At 36.6% G+C, this 22,940-nt stretch overlaps 2 protein-coding genes across 2 annotated transcripts; one reads left to right on the top strand and one right to left on the bottom strand.

Moving 5' to 3' along the window:
* Positions 1-1,972: 1,972 nt before the first annotated feature.
* On the bottom strand, positions 1,973-13,169 carry LOC117331660 (universal stress protein YxiE-like). Its single transcript, XM_033890487.1, has 4 exons — positions 12,970-13,169; positions 4,604-4,684; positions 3,588-3,694; positions 1,973-2,851 (listed from the first exon to the last, which is right to left on the bottom strand). The coding sequence occupies exons 1-4, from the start codon at positions 13,049-13,051 to the stop codon at positions 2,642-2,644; spliced, it is 480 nt and encodes a 159-aa protein (XP_033746378.1). The 5' UTR covers positions 13,052-13,169; the 3' UTR covers positions 1,973-2,641.
* A 2,035-nt stretch (positions 13,170-15,204) lies between these two features.
* LOC117330490 lies at positions 15,205-21,740 on the top strand. Its single transcript, XM_033888796.1, has 2 exons — positions 15,205-16,368; positions 21,561-21,740. Exon 1 carries the CDS (start codon positions 15,327-15,329, stop codon positions 16,362-16,364), a length of 1,038 nt encoding a protein of 345 aa, XP_033744687.1. The 5' UTR covers positions 15,205-15,326; the 3' UTR covers positions 16,365-16,368; positions 21,561-21,740.
* The last annotated feature ends 1,200 nt before the right edge of the window (positions 21,741-22,940 follow it).

The following is a 22,940-nucleotide window of genomic DNA, read 5'->3' as shown; positions in this document are numbered from 1 at the left end:
AGAAAGATCCATTCAGTACTTTCTCAGAAATAGCGATAACAAACTTCAATTGTCAAAATCCAAGATGGCTGCCTGTCGGCCATGTTGTTTTCAGATTGGTCTCAAAACGCAATATGCATAACTAGGCACCAAGGGGAACCTGCATATGAAATTTGAGAATGATCCCTTAAGTACTTTCTCAGAAATAGCGATAACAAATTTCAATTGTCAAAATCCAAGATGGCTGCCTGTCGGCCATGTTGTTTTCAGATTGGTCTCAAAACGCAATATGCATAACTAGGCACCAAGGGAAACCTACATATGAAATTTAAGAAAGATCCATTCAGTGCTTTCTCAGAAATAGCGATAACAAACTTCAATTGTCAAAATCCAAGATGGCTGCCTGTCGGCCATGTTGTTTTCCAATTGGTCTCAAATCGCAATATGCATAACTAGACACCAAGGGGAACCTGCATATGAAATTTGAGAAAGATCCCTTCAGTACTTTCTCAGAAATAGCGATAACAAACTTCAATTGTCAAAATCCAAGATGGCTGCCTGTCGGCCATGTTGTTTTCAGATTGGTCTCAAAACGCAATATGCATAACTAGGCACCAAGGAGAACCTACATATGAAATTTGAGAAAGATCCCTTCAGTACTTTCTGAGAAATAGCGATAACAAGAATTGTTTACGGACGGAGGGACGGACGGACGGACGGACGGAGGGACGGACGGACGGACGGACGGAGGGACGGACGGACGACGGACCACGGACGCAGGGCGATTTGAACAGCCCACCATCTGATGATGGTGGGCTAAAAATGCTGACCGTTATCTACCTAATTCGGATGCTGACCGGTATCTACCTAATTTGGATGAATTGAAAATGGATGACAGAGGATCGGATCACTAAGATGAAGGAAATTTGCACAAACCGGCCTAATTATGCAGTCACGGTGGAGTCTGGTTTAGACAGAGCCCGCGGTAGTACTTTTTAATACTAGAAATAAGCAATATCTCCTCTCGACGACCAAATTCAGGTCCTTTTTACTTGCCTTCCGGATTTCCTTTCACGTTTTGGCCGGTCATCATAGTAGTTATCTGTTATATCCGTTTGTTCGGCTGCCCTAGCCATATATTACATCATAGAACCCAGACATGACGTAATGCCAATGGAGATCCCGTTACATGTATTTCTCAAAAATTACACACTCGGTTTTGTCATTGATACAGCACACAGGGGATTGAAAACTTCTAGCCAATAGCCATTCCTGACACTCAACACAGGGACTCGAAAACTCTGCACCCAGTGCTATCACTAACACTCCGCATAGGGACCTGAGGAATGTCAAACTTCTTTATCCTTGAAGATTGTTCAGTCATGGGACCTGAGGAATGTCAAACTTCTTTATCCTTGAAGATTGTTCAGTCATGGGACATGAGGAATGTCAAACTTCTTTATCCTTGACGATTGTTCAGTCATGGGACCTGAGGAATGTCAAACTTCTTTATCCTTGAAGATTGTTCAGTCATGTTAACGTTTTAAATGATCACCATTTAATTTTGTTCCTTATATTTTCGTAGATTGAGCTTCGAATAACGTGAAGTCTTCGGTACAGTATATTTCATCAAATTAATGACAGAGGTTTTATTTTTTCAAAGAAAGATTAAACATTTTTACAAAGAGATCTGAATTAGCTAATGACGAAGGTTTATGTGAAATAATGAGTGTAACCTCATAAATATTTCATGTTGAAAAGTCGGCTAATTGGTTTGATGGATTCCCCAGAGCTGCCCGGTCATTTGTACAGTCAATCTACGTTACAGTATACACGTGTATAGTGTGTATATAATACACTACACGATATCGCATAATCCCATCATATTATTAATTCAAGGGGTGCTGGCCAGATCTCATGTCTGGACCCAGGCTGCTCCGGTATGTCGATATTCGGGCCATAGATAACAAAACATACGTACAATGTACTTGTATAACTGAATTTCATGCAAATATATTTTCTAATTAAACAAAGGCACGATAAAAACAGATCCCAGGGGGATCTTGGCGCTTACCATATTGAATGATTCTACAATGTGTAGGTCGATCTTTCTCTACTTTCCCTTTCTTTTCTCCTTAATTTTTTTTATAACATAATCATATACAATCAACGTAAGGTTTAAGAAGAATCTGAGAAATAGCGATAACAATCTTCAACTGATAAAATTAAAAGGTGGTCGCCATTCGGCCATTTTGTTTTCCAGTCCAGACTCAAGGAAAACTTATATGTTTTGAAATTTGAGAAATATCCTACCAGAACTTTCTAATCCGATCGAAAACGATATTGCAGACATGCAGCCATCTTTGATTTGACAGTTGAACATGTCTTTCCCAAAAGGACAACATGCAAATGCGGGATAACTTTTGCATATGTTTTCCTCGCCAACAAAATGATTCGTGCTGTAAATGATGACAAACACTATTTCCATGAAATACATATGGTAAAAGGGTAAACAAGTGAGAAAAATAATTAAAAGAACAGCACACATACTTTATTGCTATTTTAAACATTTCATTCTTTCACACAATAGAACACTCCTTCCACTTGTACACGCTGCACAGCTGACCAGAAATAGAAGACGGGACGGTGTTTATCAATGGCGTCATTGATGACTCGTGTTCGGGATTTGTACGATCATGACTGGAATATGGGAATGGTGTAGGATATAATCACTGGTACTTCCCAGGAATGTCCGTCGAAATGTTCCCAGACCACGACTTCCGGTGACGATGTAATCCACTTCCTGTTCCCTGGCAGTACGCACGATTGCTTCACCTGACTCTCCAACGGCCCGGATTACCTGACCGTCCATCTGTCGGAAACATGTTTAAATTCTTTAACACGTAAGCCTGAGAGATGTATGACTAGGGATGTGTTTTGAATACGATTAGTAAACATTTCCATATATGTAAAGACAAAAACTGACAAAAGCCAAAACTAACTTACTACACAACCCCAGGTAGATTTAGGTTAACTACTCTGAAATAGACTATAATTCTTGTCACAACACTTCCCTCTTTATAGGATTTAGAATGTGGGCAAATGGAGATACAGTCTGAATGTAATGAAATGAAACCGAATACCACAGCTACTTTGGTATCCATCATGATTGCATGTAACAAATCTAAGAAAAACAAAATATCTTACAGGGATTTCAGCGCCCACCATCAAATGTCCCTTGTCTGGTATATTAAACATTTAACTTTATTTATTTCACAACCGTTGTGAAACAACTCATATCACCTATCATTATCAATCACTCTTGTTGGCGAATGGAGCGCGCCTTGGTGAAAGGAAAGTGTCATCACTGTCCCACCCGACAACTCATGTTTGTGAAAGTTTGGATTTTTTTTTTCTCTTCTGACAACCTATGACTATAAAAGGACAAACATGAACGTACACGTGATATTATAGAAGATAAATAACTATTTTATTGATAAATAAATGAGATAATGGTGGGCTAAAAGGAAGGATACGACAAAAGGGAAATAACTCCCAGGAAATCCCTGGATAATTACATAGTAGGTATATTATTATGTACCACATACCATAGACCGTTTGATCATCTCTGTAAATTTAGCCAGCATCAGTTTGATCCTGTTTTCTTCTTCCGAGATCATCCTCATTACAAGGTTCGTGTCCAGAGACATCACAGCTGTAAAACATGTAATTAACTTTAAGATTTTTTTTCAACATGGGATATTTATCGACAGTGTATCAGTTTTTATCTATAAATACACCAGAAATTGGAACTCAGATCAGTTGGAAATACTTGCCAGGACTACCTTTATCAATGTAGTCAATGACATTGTATTTCGTCATACAGTAGAGTTACAATCGAACGTTACTTTTCTGACATGGTTTATGTTACGTGTGAACCCTACCTTGTCAATGCCAAACTTTATTAGGTATTTTGTCTTACTTAGAAGTCAGTCGCATGATTTCGTATATGATGTCAAATTCTGTCTAATTTGATAAACCGTATATATGATGCCTATGTAATATATTACTATATCTAACATCCTGGTCACAGCACCAAATATGATCAAATGATCAAGTTTCTGGGTTTTTTTCCCTTTTTTTCTGGAGATTCTGAAGTGTGTAGTTTGAAGAACGGAGTCCAACCTTTATGTTGTACTTATATTGCGCGTGTAGACCTTACTAACGGGCCTTAGAGAACCGACAAAAACTCTTGACTTATATCTACAGTAAATTTGACAAGGAACACGTGACCTATTAAAAGAGGTAGACGACAACTGGTCAGACGGAGACGTTGCTGACCTTCGAGAATGTTACATGTGGTACTATAACACAGGTATATTAAATACCGTTACATGAAATGGCCATGTACACTTCACACGTAATCAATCTACATATTAAGCCATTGGGTATAAATTGCTATAAGGTCCTCGGTGATCTGGTCCAATATAAAGTAATTTTGCTTCGTGTACAATAAAACATGTTTAAAATGGAAACAACTATTTGTCAGAACAGTTAATGACTCTGTAATTATATGTCTAAAGATCAAGTTATTTATATGAGGATAAGAGACTTTACAACTCACGTGTATGGACGAGGCCCTTGTAGTCAGCCACATGGCAAAGGATGACGTGGTTACCTCCCTTGTGACAGAAGTCGACGTACCCTGTTAAAAAAAGTATCTTTAAATTGTGGCCAGAGAAATGTCAAATCTCGCTTTGGTTTAAGGTGTTTTATGAGACTCTTTTGTGTGACCTCCTTTATGTGCATTTAACAAAGTTTAACAAAACCATCAGCCGCCATGAACTCTAGTATACCAGTCTGCGCAGACAATAAAGTGCTTAGACACATTCAGATCTATCAGAGTTATTTCCCTTAGAGGTAGATATAGGTAGGTAGTAGGTAGATATAGGTCAGTAGTAGGTAGATATAGGTAGGTAGTAGGTAGATATAGGTAGGTAGTAGGTAGATATAGGTCAGTAGTAGGTAGATATAGGTAGTAGGTAGATATAGGTCAGGTAGTAGGTAGATATAGGTCAGTAGTAGGTAGATATAGGTATGTAGTAGGTAGATATAGGTAGGTAGTAGGTAGATATAGGTAGGTAGTAGGTAGATATAGGTAGGTAGTAGGTAGATATAGGTAGGTAGTAGGTAGATATAGGTAGGTAGTAGGTAGATATAGGTATGTAGTAGGTAGATATAGGTATGTAGTAGGTAGATATAGGTATGTAGTAGGTAGATATAGGTATGTAGTAGGTAGATATAGGTAGGTAGTAGGTAGATATAGGTAGGTAGTAGGTAGATATAGGTATGTAGTAGGTAGATATAGGTAGGTAGTAGGTAGATATAGGTCAGTAGTAGGTAGATATAGGTATGTAGTAGGTAGATATAGGTATGTAGTAGGTAGATATAGGTAGGTAGTAGGTAGATATAGGTATGTAGTAGGTAGATATAGGTATGTAGTAGGCAGATATAGGTATGTAGTAGGTAGATATAGGTCAGTAGTAGTTAGATATAGGTAGATAGTAGGTAGATATAGGTCAGTAGTAGGTAGATATAGGTCAGTAGTAGGTAGATATATGTCAGTAGTACATGTAGGTAGATATAGGTAGGTAGTAGGTAGATATAGGTAGGTAGTAGGTAGATATAGGTCAGTAGTAGGTAGATATAGGTATGTAGTATGTAGATATAGGTAGGTAGTAGGTAGATATAGGTAGATAGTAGGTAGATATAGGTAGGTAGTAGGTAGATCTAGTTAGGTAGTAGTAGATATAGGTCAGTAGTAGGTATATATAGGTAGGTAGTAGGTAGATATAGGTATGTAGTAGGTAGATATAGGTATGTAGTAGGTAGATATAGGTAGGTAGTAGGTAGATATAGGTATGTAGTAGGTAGATATAGGTAGGTAGTAGGTAGATATAGGTCAGTAGTAGGTAGATATAGGTATGTAGTAGGTAGATATAGGTAGGTAGTATGTAGATATAGGTCATAGTAGATGTAGGTATGTAGTAGGTAAGATCTAGGTATGTAGTAGGATAGATATAGGTATGTTAGAGGTAGATCTAGGTATAGTAGGTAGATATAGGTATGGTAGTAGGTAGATATAGGTCAGTAGTAGGTAGATATAGGTAGGTAGTAGGTAGATATAGGTATAGTAGGTAGATATAGGTAGGTAGTAGGTAGATATAGGTAGTAGGTACATGTAGATATAGGTAGGTTGTAAGTAGCTATAGGTATGTAGTATGTAGATATTTGTAGGTAGTAGGTAGTATTGTTACATAACTTTCATAAATTTCATTTTATTTTAAAATGCCCATGTTATTCTGATATTCGTAAGAAATATTTGCAAAAATTACTATTTTAAAAAACCAAGTATGTTAAAATTGATACAATTATTTAACGGGCAAAATACCAAGGAATTAGAAAAATTGGCCAAATACATCAAAGTGGCAAATGCCAAAAGAGCTTCTTTAACATAGTTATGCTCTCCGAGTATATTGTCTCTGGCACGAATTTATGTTTTTTGTGTGTTTTGTCTGATGTTGTCAAAGTTATGTAAAATTTGTATATTATGTATGTATATGATACTGATGAGTCAAAGTCAATAAAGAACTTGAACTTGAGAACTTGAACATAAAGTCTTATTGCTAGAAGAAAACAATTACGGATACATATTTGTTGATTTCCCTTCCCAAACTTGAGACATTTTAGTAACGTATAAAGTGTATTAAGTGAGGATAAATTATCATTAAGGAAAGTCTAAATACAATGTATATTGTTTTAGAAAACAGAAATGATATTTTTTAAGAGAATTAATAAATAAAACTGAACTTTTCCAGAGAACAGCGCCTTACTTTCCCACCGCTGCCTAATAAGGACAACCCTTTTAGCTAACCATAGACTTTATTTCAAACAAGCGATGGCAAAGGTGATTTAGAAAACATCCCGCTGTTTAAATGTCGACATTAGTATTGTTTGTTTTATAACCAGTGTAAACAAACTATTGTTTTCTTGTTTTTATTCTTAACAGTTGTTTGATATCAAAATAAGTATGAAAAATGTTCAGCAAAACTAGATTATATCTAAATTTTAAGTTGTCATACCAAAGTTTATCAAATCGAATTCTACAAGATTGTGATTATTTTACGAGGGGTTCTCATCCCGTTTGTCAGACTGATTCCCACGCGCAGTAACCGCTGACTTTGGCAGTTTACTGACAAGTATCTATAAATACATTTCGTCACGGTACAGAACGGAGAACTGAGTGACCAATATATGACTGACCTCCCTTCGTCCTGGCGCTTTTACTACCTGCCAATCCGATCAGATAATATTATTTTGTGTCATGTATGTTGTATAGGAAACGTAAGTGCTGTAGCAATATGTACAGTTTTAAATCGAAGGACCTTGCAGCATTTCGGGCTGAGTCGAAACCGAAAATGGCAATGGATGCGTTCGTGTATGTTATAGTTACCATGAGTGGAGGAGGTTTTACGTTTATGTATGTCATAGTTACCAGTTTATGTATGTTATAGTTACCATGAGTGGAGGAGGTTTTACGTTTATGTAAGTTATAGTTACCATGAGTGGAGGAGGTTTTACGTTTATGTATGGTATAGTTACCATGAGTGGAGGAGGTTTTATGTTTATGTATGTTATAGTTACCATGAGTGGAGGAGGTTTTACGTTTATGTATGTTATAGTTACCATGAGTGGAGGAGGTTTTACGTTTATGTATGTCATAGTTACCATGAGTGGAGGAGGTTTTACGTTTATGTATGTTATAGTTACCATGAGTGGAGGAGGTTTTACGTTTATGTAAGTTATAGTTACCATGAGTGGAGGAGGTTTTACGTTGATGTAAGTTATAGTTACCATGAGTGGGGGAGGTTTTACGTTTATGTATGTTATACTTACCATGAGTGGAGCAGGTTTTACGTTTAGGTATGTTATAGTTACCATGAGTGGAGGAGGTTTTACGTTTATGTATGTTATAGTTACCATGAGTGGAGGAGGTTTTACGTTTATGTATGTTATGTTATAGTTACCATGAGTGGAGGAGGTTTTACGTTTATGTATGTTATGTTATAGTTACCATGAGTGGGGGAGGTTTTATGTTTATGTATGTTATAGTTACCATGAGTGGAGCAGGTTTTACGTTTATGTATGTTATAGTTACCATGAGTGGAGGAGGTTTTACGTTTATGTATGTTATAGTTACCATGAGTGGGGGAGGTTTTACGTTTATGTATGTTATAGTTACCATGAGTGGAGGAGGTTTTATGTTTATGTATGTTATAGTTACCATGAGTGGAGCAGGTTTTACGTTTATGTATGTCATAGTTACCATGAGTGGAGGAGGTTTTACGTTTATGTATGTTATAGTTACCATCAGTGGAGCAGGTTTTACGTTTATGTATGTTATATTTACCATGAGTGGGGGAGGTTTTACGTTTATGTATGGTATAGTTACTATGAGTGGAGGAGGTTTTATGTTTATGTATGTTATAGTTACCATGAGTGGAGGAGGTTTTACGTTTATGTAAGTTATAGTTACCATGAGTGGAGGAGGTTTTACGTTGATGTAAGTTATAGTTACCATGAGTGGGGGAGGTTTTACGTTTATGTATGTTATACTTACCATGAGTGGAGCAGGTTTTACGTTTAGGTATGTTATAGTTACCATGAGTGGAGGAGGTTTTACGTTTATGTATGTTATGTTATAGTTACCATGAGTGGAGGAGGTTTTACGTTTATGTATGTTATAGTTACCATGAGTGGAGGTTTTATGTTTATGTATGTTATAGTTACCATGAGTGGAGGAGGTTTTACGTTTATGTATGTTATAGTTACCATGGGTGGAGCAGGTTTTACGTTTATGTATGTTATAGTTACGATGGGTGGAGCAGGTTTTACGTTTATGTATGTTATAGTTACCATGGGTGGAGCAGGTTTTACGTTTATGTATGTTATAGTTACCATGGGTGGAGCAGGTTTTACGTTTATGTATGTTATAGTTACCATGGGTGGAGCAGGTTTTACGTTTATGTATGTTATAGTTACCATGGGTGGAGCAGGTTTTACGTTTATGTATGTTATAGTTACCATGAGTGAAGGAGGTTTTACGTTTATGTAAGTTATAGATACCATGAGTGGAGGAGGTTTTACGTTTATGTATGTTATAGTTACCATGAGTGGAGCAGGTTTTACGTTTATGTAAGTTATAGTTACCATCAGTGGAGTAGGTTTTACGTTTATGTATGTTATAGTTACCATGAGTGGAGCAGGTTTTACGTTTATGTATGTTATAGTTACCATGGGTGGAGCAGGTTTTACGTTTATGTATGTTATAGTTACCATGGGTGGAGCAGGTTTTACGTTTATGTATGTTATAGTTACGATGGGTGGAGCAGGTTTTACGTTTATGTATGTTATAGTTACCATGGGTGGAGCAGGTTTTACGTTTATGTATGTTATAGTTACCATGAGTGGAGGAGGTTTTACGTTTATGTATGTTATAGTTACCATGAGTGGAGGAGGTTTTACGTTTATGTATGTTATAGTTACCATGAGTGGAGCAGGTTTTACGTTTATGTATGTTATAGTTACCATGAGTGGAGCAGGTTTTACGTTTATGTATGTTATAGTTACCATGAGTGGGGGAGGTTTTACGTTTATGTATGGTATAGTTACTATGAGTGGAGCAGGTTTTACGTTTATGTAAGTTATAGTTACCATGAGTGGAGGAGGTTTTACGTTTATGTATGGTATAGTTACCATGGGTGGAGCAGGTTTTACGTTTATGTATGTTATATTTACCATGAGTGGAGGAGGTTTTACGTTTATGTAAGTTATAGTTACCATGAGTGGAGCAGGTTTTACGTTTATGTAAGTTATAGTTACCATGAGTGGAGGAGGTTTTACGTTTATGTAAGTTATAGTTACCATGAGTGGAGGAGGTTTTACGTTTATGTATGGTATAGTTACCATGAGTGGAGCAGGTTTTACGTTTATGTATGTCATAGTTACCATGAGTGGAGGAGGTTTTACGTTTATGTATGTTATAGTTACCAGTTTATGTATGTTATAGATACCATGAGTGGGGCAGGTTTTACGTTTATGTATGTTATAGTTACCATGAGTGGAGCAGGTTTTACGTTTATGTATGTTATAGTTACCATGAGTGGAGCAGGTTTTACGTTTATGTATGTTATAGTTACCATGAGTGGGGGAGGTTTTACGTTTATGTATGGTATAGTTACTATGAGTGGAGCAGGTTTTACTTTTATGTAAGTTATAGTTACCATGAGTGGAGGAGGTTTTACGTTTATGTATGGTATAGTTACCATGGGTGGAGCAGGTTTTACGTTTATGTATGTTATATTTACCATGAGTGGGGGAGGTTTTACGTTTATGTAAGTTATAGTTACCATGAGTGGAGGAGGTTTTACGTTTATGTAAGTTATAGTTACCATGAGTGGAGCAGGTTTTACGTTTATGTAAGTTATAGTTACCATGAGTGGAGGAGGTTTTACGTTTATGTAAGTTATAGTTACCATGAGTGGAGGAGGTTTTACGTTTATGTATGGTATAGTTACCATGAGTGGAGCAGGTTTTACGTTTATGTATGTCATAGTTACCATGAGTGGAGGAGGTTTTACGTTTATGTATGTTATAGTTACCAGTTTATGTATGTTATAGATACCATGAGTGGGGCAGGTTTTACGTTTATGTATGGTATAGTTACCATGAGTGGAGCAGGTTTTACGTTTATGTATGTCATAGTTACCATGGGTGGAGCAGGTTTTACGTTTATGTATGTTATAGTTACCAGTTTATGTATGTTATAGTTACCATGAGTGGAGCAGGTTTTACGTTTATGTATGTTATAGTTACCATGAGTGGAGGAGGTTTTACGTATATGTATGTTATAGTTACCAGTTTATGTATGTTATAGTTACCATGAGTGGAGCAGGTTTTACGTTTATGTATGTTATAGTTACCATGAGTGGAGGAGGTTTTACGTTTATGTATGTTATAGTTACCATGAGTGGAGCAGGTTTTACGTTTATGTATGTTATAGTTACCAGTTTATGTATGTTATAGTTACCATGGGTGGAGCAGGTTTTACGTTTAGTGGTTTTTTGGAATTAAGCGGGACAGGCTAAACACATACATGAAGTTACGCGTAATTCTTGTTTTCCAAATTTACGTTGATATTGCTGTCATTAACTGGGTAGTGAAACCAGTTCCACCAGTTTCTAAGTAAAAACTTCTTTTAAAACAATTTGACTTGAGTGTCATGCTACCGTGTCAAAATTTGATATTTCAACATGATGACACTATAACATTGCCCTTCAATGTCCTCTATCATATCGGGAATAATCCGTGGTCGTCAACAAGCCACACCAGTGTGAAGATATACTTGGTGTACATGTATCTCTACAGCTTATTTCCGGGGCCAGATCTGTCATACCAAGACTGTATCTCACTACTTACAACACACTGTACTACACTCTGTGGTATACTAACACATTCAGAACAGTTTGCAGAGTCTGTGGGGCTCATTCTGAACTGTTTACCGGCCCTCGACCTAATACTATCCCAACAATTCGGTAAAAGGTCATGTTTCTGTTAGCTAAAATGTTACATTTGTGTTAATCTAACCTCCAAAGTGAAATAAAACTTTCTAGGCCTAATGATCACATGGCAGGCATAGTATGTCTGGTAATAAGGCTGTGTCTAAAATAGTATATGACGCGCTTAATATTACACTAGTGAGACGTCATAGATGACGTCACACGCTTGTATCGCTGTGTATGTAACATCAGAGCGGAGAATATAAAGGGTTTCACTTATTTTCTAACTGATATGTGAAAAACAAAATATTACAGTCGTAACAATTCGTTGTTGTATTTCTAAACCCAACAATCGACAAGCTATTGAACTCAATCAATATGATAGTGATATAATCCGCTTTATGGAGATCGCTTCAAATACACATAGACTGGATATACTCATTACGTCCATGTGATTCGACCATGTCGAAACACTCTTAAGGATATATTTGTCTTTCATGTGCGCCGCCTTTATCCCAATTCCTGAAATACACCCAACAAAATATTCTGAACGTTGAAATTTTGGATCATAAATCAGTTACCATGAAAAGAGTCTTAGATGTCTGTAATTTTGCGAGCCTTGGTAAGTAAAACATTGCACAAAAACTTTGAGTTGAGATTCATAAAATCCAATGTGAAGTGAAACTGACAAAAATTTGGTAGTTTTAAGAGTGAAAACGACGGTGACAAAATAAAACAGTCATTCCATCCACAACGTAACGTCATTGTTCATATTGTGACGTCACAATCAATGGCTGACTGGCGTGGCCAATGAATAACGCTCCATGTTACGTATATTACAGTGAAACAAAAAGTGGATAGCATTGATAATATTACTTATATCTTGGACAAACACGACTTTAAGTTAGAATGTTAAGTGATTTCTATCCGTAGCGAGGTTATTCCGTCTGCTGTGCGAATAACGCCCCACTGCACCACGGTGTGTAGTAAACCCACATTATTTTCGGAGAGGTTTATCTGTGTACTCCACTAGTCTCAAGGTAGACAGACACTTCCTTGTAATCTACAACTTTACATGGCTAGAAATAGAACGCTGTAAACACCGTGATATCAAAATACATGTATAGGTTATATAACGGATTTCGTCAAAACTACCAAGGCCCTAGGTTATAACGAATTCTCGGTCCTATCGGCTGTCGAATTTAGATCACTGAGTGGGTTATACATGTAGTACTACCGCCTTATTGTGTAAAACAAAGTTCTCCTGTGTTTGTATACACACACACACTACTAGTATGCATACATGTAAGAACACACGTACGTACAATTAAGGCTGACCAAATCAACGTTAGCATAATACTTCTAAACTCACAATTAAAAGCATACTCTGCATTTTCGCTGCCGTCCATGGCGATGAGAACTTTCTTAGGGCTTTCTGTAGTTTGTGTGGCCATGTTGTTGAAGAGTTCAGAAAACCATCTACAACTCTGAGGGTACCGTTGTGTACAGTATTAATGTTAATGACTGTGTTGATGCACAGTACGTCATCATAACGCGCCACAGTCTACGTCACCAAAACATGTGCATACAATGTTCTTCGTTTATCTATTTTTATCTATTAAAATGAACAGGGTAAATAAATGTACGGTACCAACTAAATGACACATCCTCTTCGTTACTTGGACGTTTAAGAAAAGTTTTCTTTCTTAGTTAAATAGCTTGTTGATCACGGCTTTACTTTATTTAAACTCTGGACATTATATCGAGGTTTTACTTTATTCAAACTTGGGACATTATATTGTGTATTTACTGTAAATAAACTAGGGACGCTGTATCGAAATTTTACTGTAAATAAACTCGGGACGTTATATCGAGATTTTACTGTAAATAAACTAGTGACATTATATCGACGTTTCACTTTATTTAAACTAGTGACATTATATCGATGTTTCACTTTATTTAAACTAGTGACATTATATCGAGATTTTAATGTAAATAAACTAGTGACATTATATCGACGTTTCACTTTATTTAAACTAGTGACATTATATCGAGATTTTAATGTAAATAAACTAGTGACATTATATCGATGCTTTACTTATTTAAACTAGTGACATTATATCGATGTTTTACTTATTTAAACTAGTGACATTATATCGAGATTTTAATGTAAATAAACTAGTGACATTATATCGATGTTTTGCTTATTTAAACTAGTGACATTATATCGATGTTTTGCTTTCTTTAAACTAGGGAGATTATATCGAGGTTTCGCTTTATTTAATCTTGGGGCGTTGTATCGAGGTTTTACTTTATTCAAACTAGTGACATTATATCGAGATTTTACTGTAAATAAACTAGTGACATTATATCGATGTTTTACTTTATTTAAACTAGAAACATTATATCGAGGTTTTACTTTATTTAATCTTGGGGTGTTATACGGAGGTTTTACTTTAAAGTATCGAAGTTCCACTGTATACAAACTAGGGACATTACATCTAGGTTTCGCTTTATTTAAATAAGGGACATTGTATCGAGGTTTCGCTTTCTTTAAAGTTCCACTGTATACAAACGAGGGAAATTTATCGGTATTTATTTAATCTAAACTATTTATATGAGGTTTAACTATACGTGGTGTCAACACGTCCTTAGTTAGTTATTGTTCCGGTTTATAAAATAGTTTTGTTCTCAGTCTTAAAGGTAAGATTGATGACACAGGTATTTAATTGAAAAACATTTAAGGCTTCAAGAGTGTGTTTATTGTGAGGGCAATGATTATAAAATTACTAGGTGATATTGTTCCTAATCTTATTTATTCGTTCGTTCGTTCGTTCGTTCCTTCGTTCGTTGGTTCGTTGATTCAGTCATTGAGGCATTGTTTAACTAGTTTTGTCGGGGACGTTTTCATTGTCTACCTTGAATTCTAATCTATCTTTGTGTTTTTGTGGTTTTGTTTATGTAGCTGTTTCTCGGATCAACACTAATCCTATAACTTTGTAGTAGCGTGTGTTCCTTCGGTAACAATTGTTTGACCATGTTACATGTTGTTATTACTGTATCTTCCTTCCTTTATGTTAATCATTAATATTATTTATGTCAGTGAAACTAGTCTTCCTGTTGAAATATCCTATGCAATATATATAAGACAACCTCGATCAGTTAAACTACATTATAGTTATAAAAATACTTAATTAGTTTAGAAACAATTAACAACTATGAATTGGACACGACTAAAGCGGTTAATTAATTGTTAGCGTCGCTCTTATCATAAAAATAAAACGTTACTAAAGACAGATAACGAAGTAGGTTCACCCTGTCTGATCCTCGTAATGTGTGTAAATTGGTGTGAAATGTATCATTTTCACTTTAATAGACGAATAACTACTTACATAGGAGATATGTTCGGGGGTTGGAATGACTACATTTTAACGTGGGGATGCGACTGATGAAAATCACTAATTAAACTCACATTTGAGCCGTAATGCAACGGTCAGCAGTCGCCCGGGTTAGACCCCCCGACCGCGAGGAGGAGACGGGAATTGACTACTAAAATTTATGGCTTTGGAATTGCCTTACACAAAACAATAGACGGGGCTATCTGTTGGTCACTATATCCCCAGATTTCGGCCAATCCCAGCCACTTGGCCATCTTAGACAGACAGGGAAACAGCATCCCTTCCTGGAGTAACATTGCCAGAAATCTGAAAAATTATCACGTTTACAGAAATGGAGATGGACCGGGTGAGTCGAGGTGTCCAAAGAGACATTGAAGACAAGAATGTATCGTTAGATAAAAACGATAAAGACGTCTTAGATGAAAGTGACGATGACGAACCTATCGATCTGACGATGGAGTGTATTAAAGAGGAACCGATATCGGAAACGGCACGGAGCACAGGTGAGCGATACAGGCGAAGGAAAGTGTGTGAGTTTCAAACTTCTAACCAAAAGTGTGTCGTCAGTGAGGAGACCAAGCGGAGAACAGCCAACATCCAGGAACGTCATCGTATGCAGAGAATGAGCTCGGCACTTCAAAACCTCAAAGACTGTCTTCCTGACGAGTTCAAATTATACAACAAGAAATTATCTAAGATCCGCACACTACGGGTAGCCATTGGGTATATTCGAGCTTTGGAATCAATGTTAAAGTCAGCCCCGACACCTGTAAAACAGGAGCAGCTTCCTATAGGGACCACGGGGGTCCCCGGACCTAATGCAGCGTACCTAGCAGCCCTTGGAACCTGTACCCCACTAGCCTACCCGACTCCCGGAACAAATGACGTCATGGAAGCTATGTACCCCAATCCTATCAGGTATACACCCTACTTTCCTGGTTCGCCATATTGGCTGACAGAGGGTCTACAATCCCCGGCTACCCGGATGCTGGCTCTTCCATCATGTTGCGAAACACCTATCTTCCCTACTCCAGATGAGACTCCGGGGCCTGCCACACCCAAGTTCACACCCATTTACAGCAAACTCCCGGTTCATAAATCGGACGCTGGATCACATCGTCTGTCCCATGTTGCTAAGAGACTTGTCCGTTCGTCCGTATACACTTCTCCATTCGGGGACGGACGCAACACTAATGAACTGAATACCAGTTTTCTGAGTGCCGGGAGTGAGGAAGTGGCGGAGTCGGATGAAGTTGCTGGACGGGATCGTTTTTCCGGTGATTGCTGTTTCGCCATGGAGGGTGTGTACCCACTTCCCCCAGACGATATCACACCCGACCATCACCAAACCGGATACACCAGACGTTGAATAGGTAATATAGTCTTGTAAAAGTTTATTGTGATGGTTTTACTAAATATTCTAATTTATCTTACTGCACATTTTTTTTTCATTTTTCAAAGAACATGCATTAATTATTTACGAGACATATTTCAATGTATAAAACAAACTAGGGCTCTCCCTTGCAAGATACAGTGTGTAAACGAACCGATACCTGTTAAAATGTTCATTGAAGACAGATTTGATCATTTGATTCAAAAATAAAATACAGTGAATCACTTTTTCTTTATTCTTGAACTAAAGAGAAACAAGACAATGTACATGAGTGATTAGATAAACTAACCCGATTTTTAAATATAAATATAATTCTTTGCTTCAGTATTTAGATCCATAACTATAACATTTTAAACGTTCGATTGATAAATGTACATATCTATGTTATTAATTATACAAAAAGAGTGTATGCTTGTTTTTCATTTCGAGATATCATCCTATACGTGCCTGACAGTATCTCCAAGACAAAATCCGTCTGACATTTTGTTTATCTAACTATGTGGACAGAATTAGTACACAGCAATTATATAGAGGAGAGTGTTCAAACGTTTTACATTTATATACAAACCTTAAGTAAAACGAAACAGCAATAATATACGATATATATGTATGATGTTTTTGTTGAAAGTTTTTTCTCAAACTACGAATTAATTGCGGTTAGATGCTGGTAGAATTAAGTATTCGGGACACTGGCTGAACACAGTTCTAGAATAGAGCCGGAACAGGGACGTTAAGCACCATCAATCGTACAAGTAATCACATACAGTCTGTACTATGACAGGGAAGACCTAGATTTGATTAATTAAGCATGGAGTTATCAAAAATATTTAAAAAAAAAAAAAAAAAAAAAAAAATAGTCTCCTATAAGTTGTCTAGCAATGCTTATAAATTAATGTACTAATTACATAAATTGGAAACACGAGTTTTAAATGGATAAATTATGTGAAAACTATATTTTTTTAACTTTGCATGTGTCATCTAGACGACAACTGTACTCCATGTTTAAGTCTAAATTTCAAATTAAAGAATGTAAGCGAACGAAAAATATTGTAAAAGTCCGTACATCAAATTTGCATTTGCTCTTAGAAACAGGACGACGGGCTAGGATATCGTAATGATCGAATCTGTCCTTTGTACTCCAATGGTGTTTGTGACGAGTATCATTATTCATTTATCTGTAAATATGAAATAGTATGCCAAATTAGAAATTTATACATTCCAAACTTTTATTGTGCATACCCTAATCTGACAAAACTGAACGTTTGTTGAAAGACTTGAAAACAAATTTTAGAGAGTGTATAAGATTTGTTGTGTTCCGCCATCTATTTGCTGTTTATGTTCGACCTCTTGTAACACACATGTGTATGTCTAAGTGATCAATAAAATCTCAAATCTTAAATGGAGACATTTCAATATGATACCGAGTCAAATAAACAACTAAAGCTCAGATATGTTGTAACTTTGTTTATTAAACACAACAAACAAGAAAACATGAAGTAGGATCATATGTATCACTGGGAGATAGCATTCATCTTATCTAAATATCTAGACAGAATATATCATATAAAACTGAATCTGTGAAACGGAAATTATTTAAAAACCTATATAAGTATTGAATTATTTGTTTTACCTGTCAGATGTAATGTAGAGTTGACAAGTTGTGTCAGGCCGACCTAGATCGCGGTATGAATTTCGCAGATAACATTTATACATTTGTGTAAATAAATTTGTTGAGTATTTATTTTTGAAATATATTTAATGACTGCGATTACAGCATTTCCAGCTTTACGGTATATCTGTGTATGTTAGTAGGATATTTGGTTTCCAGGCCGGTGTGTATGTTAGTCGGATGTTTGGTTTCCAGGCCGGTGTGTATATTAGTATGATGTTTGGTTTCCAGACCGGTTTGTAGGTTACTAGGATGTTCGGTTTTTGGTTTCCAGGCCGGTATATGTGTTAGTAGGATGTTTGGTTTCCAGGCCGGTGTATATTAGTAGGATGTTTGGTTTCCAGGCCGGTGTATATTAGTAGGATGTTTGGTTTCCAGGCCGGTGTATATTAGTAGGTGTTTGGTTTCCAGGCCGGTGTGTATGTTAGTAGGATGTTTGGTTTCCAGACCGGTGTGTATGTTAGTAGGATGTTTGGTTTCCAGGCCGGTGTATATTAGTAGGATGTTTGGTTTCCAGGCCGGTGTATATTAGTAGGATGTTTGGTTTCCAGGCCGGTGTATATTAGTAGGTGTTTGGTTTCCAGGCCGGTGTATATTAGTAGGATGTTTGGTTTCCAGGCCGGTGTATATGATAGTAGAATGTTTGGTTTCTAGACCGGTATATATTAGTAGGATGTTTGGTTTCCAGACCGGTGTATATTAGTAGGATGTTTGGTTTCCAGGCCGGTATATATTAGTCGGATGTTTGGTTTCCAGACCGATGTGTATATTAGTAGGATGTTTGGTTTCCAGGCCGGTGTATATTAGTAGGATGTTTGGTTTCCAGGCCGGTGTATATTAGTAGGATGTTTGGTTTCCAGGCCGGTGTATATTAGTAGGATGTTTGGTTTCCAGGCCGGTGTATATTAGTAGGTGTTTGGTTTCCAGGCCGGTGTATATTAGTAGGATGTTTGGTTTCCAGGCCGGTGTATATTAGTAGGATATTTGGTTTCCAGGCCGGTGTATATTAGTAGGATGTTTGGTTTCCAGGCCGGTGTATATTAGTAGGATGTTTGGTTTCCAGGCCGGTGTATATTAGTAGGATGTTTGGTTCCCAGGCCGGTATATATTAGTAGGATGTTTGGTTTCCAGGCCGGTGTATATTAGTAGGATGTTTGGTTTCCAGGCCGGTATGTATATGTTAGTAGGATGTTTGGTTTCCAGGCCGGTTTGTATGATAGTAGGAGGTTAACGTGCTGTCCAATATTGCGAAATCGCAAAAAAATATTTGAAACCACAAAATTATGACACATTGCAGCAGTAAACAGAAAAAAACAACATAAATTAGTCACTAAACTGTAATTGACAATTGTTTAAACACACCTACATTATTGTTTATCTCCGGGGATCATTTACCGATACTCACTGTTTTTAAGTGGTTTGTAGCTACGACGTGTCATTACATACCTATGTCGTGGGACAGTAAAACGCCAGCTTACATGTATTAACACTTTGTATCCCGCCCATGTTAATTTACAGTAATTTAGAAAATATTATAAAAACACTGACACATGGTGTTATAATATATGGTAGAAATATACTCGCTCAGTTTTACATTCTTAATTATTATTTGTATACAATTTTGATGGTAAATTTAATTTTAATTTTTTCGTAAAAAAAAGTTTAGATTATGTCAAATCTGCAATAAGGTTATGACGTATGACTATGAGAGTTCTTTTAGATATAATATTAGGTATATACCTGTATGTTTTTACCGTTAAGTTATAAGTTATCATTTTTGCGATTTGGACTCAAATAATGTAATTATCTTGAATTATGTTCAAGAGTGCCACAAATGTCTTGATAATTTAACTGTATATCGTTAGACCCCAATAACTGATTCTTAATTTTACAAGTGAACTGTTTTATTACAATATTTCGTGAATATAAGCTACAGCTAATAGTCTTAATTACCGTATGATCCCCGTGTCGTCTTGTTTGTCGATAACAGATTCCTCCCTCCGCGCTTCCGGCTATACCAATCACGCGTGCGCAAGTGGCGATTAATTAGCGATTTCACGCTAATGGCTCTCCTCACACTCTTCTGTGACTGTCTCAATCACTTAAGTGAATCCATCCATCTAACATCCCGTCCCCCGGGACGTCAAGCCTCCTGATTCCGGGACGATGAAATGATTGTTTAATTGGGGGTCATAAAATGATTAAGTTGGTCCCTGTTGGAGGGGGATCGTGAGAGATGTTATCCGGTAGTGTGATGGTGTGAGACTACGACTAATGAGGGTAGACAGGCCAGGACAGAGGTTGTCAGCTCGGTACTTTACATCTCTTGTCTAACTGTATTAGCGAACCTACGAAAATAAATGGATTTCTGCTCGTCTATTGTGTTTCTATTCTTTAAAGTTTTTATCAAACGCCTCCAATAAAGCACCGAACAGTTTAAGTTTCTGTGATCTTAAATAGCCCTTTCTTTAACTTTGAGAGGAAAAACAATTTGCTGTATTATTTATTGTTTTATTGTATATGTAGGAAACCACGGTATGGAAAAGTTCCGCTAGTCCTCTACTCACCGCTATTTACATTACAGTGGCACTGTCCATCTTTGAAATACTCAAATATAGTTGAAACTAAAAACTTTCGTGTTGTGTTTTGACGTTTAAAACTTTATTTTTCTCAAAACTTTTTTTTCACATCAATTTAAAGCATGTCATTTTCTTGAAGCGCACCTAAACACAAATAAAGGCGATTTGATACAGTTTTCAGTCGTCATGGCCGTCTAACTTAAAATTGAATTCCTCGTGCGTCTTGCGCTGTTGAGCGTAGACCACAGGGGTTTGTAATGCTTTTGTAATGATACTTATAAACCAAAGTGTGTAAAGAAAATGTATGCATTCATTTAATAGACCGGAATACGGTCGCTCAGCTCGTCCTAAAATTTAGCTTTCACTTTTGTACTGTTTGGCCACGGACATGTTGTTAGAGTAATTTTGACAGCCCATCGACGACTAAAATATGATTTAAAGTCAAATAAGAAACATGTAGTAGATGTCTAGATAGGCATGTGTTGAATCATGGAGCGTGCAGAACACTGACATCAAATTCTATCTTACAAATATATCATTGAAATGTACGAGTTATCTCCCATGGAACTCTCCTGAATTGTCGCCTCTTCAAACCCGTCCGTAATCGTTACAAATTGTTTCCTACCCCACGTCTGCTGACCTCACACCGTCACCATATATTTTATAATTATTTTGATAATACCATTGTTTTTTATCATCTTGATTTCTGTGTAAACTCTGTACAAGAGTTGTATTGTAGGGAAAGGTTTCGACTTGTACAACTTATACCAAATCCCGTCGTTAAAAACGCAATGGAATATGTTTATATCAGAACCACATTGATATGCATCATTATCTAATACAACATATCGTCGTTTATCTTTTGTTTGTGTGATATTTATTGTTTGAAGTATATTATATGTGTTCTTGTTTTGTTTACTCTAGTGGAAGCTGGAGATGTACGTCTGGCCAGCTGATCGGAGAGCAGAATCATCCGAAACTCATTGTTTGCGACCAGAAGTAGACTCTTTCCTTCAGGAACCAGTGGACTTCACTGAGAGGACAGTGCTACTAAATGTCAGATTTCCTTGTTTAAAGTCTTTTATGTAAATAAAATGTATGTAATTGTAATAGTAGTTTTCATTTATTACCCATTAGTCAGGGAAATTAATCAATTAATTAATTAATTAAAGAGCATAGATTAATTCATCAGTTAGATATCATGATCTTAGACTGTTTTTGTCGGGAGACATTTTGTTCTGTTTTTGTAAATCTTTGTTCACATATGACCCAACAACAATTTAAGTTCATAAGAAGTGTAACTTGTACATGACGGGACATTTCAGTAATTAGAATAATTTAGGACATAACGTTTTTACCCTGCCATATCTATAGTACAGTCATGCATTGTGAATTATCTCCAAGTGACCTGGTAGACAACAATAGTACACATATATACTACGCTTTATATTTATATATATATATCTGGTTACAAGTTCGCGTGCCGACCACCTATGTTAGATAGTAGCGAATATATATTAATGTAATCCTCGTGTTCAAGTCACGGGCGATTCAAATTTCTTTTGACATGACATACTTTGATACCGATGGATTGACCAGGTATATACGAGTAGCAAATTTAATGTAGAAATAAAATGGATTGATAATTTTATATCTACTTTCTTATTATCTTGAATGGTAAAAATATCAAAATCTAAAACGGTGTGTGGGGCTATTAGAACGAATATTCATATCCTGGCTACACCGCTCTCCGGCAGCTAGGATATATCTCGATTACCGACACACATATCTATTAGTGAACCATGTGCGTAAAACAATAAGAATATTTCTGTGAAAACGCCAATGGAATTGTTGTTTTACAAGTATCGAAGGACGGCCTTAATTTGAATTGATTCAATCTCAAAAATCGAGTAATCATTTGGTAAACATGACAGCAAAACCTGAAAAAATGAGAAAAAAATGTTACCTATTTGACGTCATCAAATCATGCTGGTTATCTCACATTAGGAGTAGGACAATGGAGTGGTACACCAGAGTAGGATGGGATACACGCGAGAGAAACAACTAGATTGTAGGGGTGGTGTTTAAAATCACGAAGTGATGGAGCCGAGTACCAAAATCCCAGAGTTCAGTGAGTGCAAAGAACGATAACTCGTGGTAGAAACTGGTTTTGTACACCCATACTATGCCGTTGTAACACCTTTTGTAATCTTAAATGTTAATATCCTGTATACATGGTAATACATGGTAATACATGGTAATACATGATATACATAGTAATTTATGGTATATATCTAACATTGC

The sequence above is a fragment of the Pecten maximus genome, chromosome 7 (genome assembly GCF_902652985.1).
Source record: "Pecten maximus chromosome 7, xPecMax1.1, whole genome shotgun sequence".
In the NCBI taxonomy this organism is placed as follows: Eukaryota; Metazoa; Mollusca; class Bivalvia; order Pectinida; family Pectinidae; genus Pecten; species Pecten maximus.
Note: the sequence above shows the minus strand (reverse complement) of the source record. Positions and strands in the feature narration are given on the sequence as shown.

Excerpts from the sequence above, each read along its gene's own strand:
- LOC117331660 (XM_033890487.1), bottom strand. The coding sequence starts at position 13,051 with ATGGCCACACAAACTACAGAAAGCCCTAAGAAAGTTCTCATCGCCATG. Across the intron at positions 4,685-12,969 it reads TGCAGAGTATGCTTTTAATT|GGTACGTCGACTTCTGTCAC; the intron begins GTGAGTTTAGAA and ends TTTTTTTAACAG. Across the intron at positions 2,852-3,587 it reads AGATGATCAAACGGTCTATG|ATGGACGGTCAGGTAATCCG; the intron begins GTATGTGGTACA and ends TGTTTCCGACAG.
- LOC117330490 (XM_033888796.1), top strand. The coding sequence starts at position 15,327 with ATGGAGATGGACCGGGTGAGTCGAGGTGTCCAAAGAGACATTGAAGAC.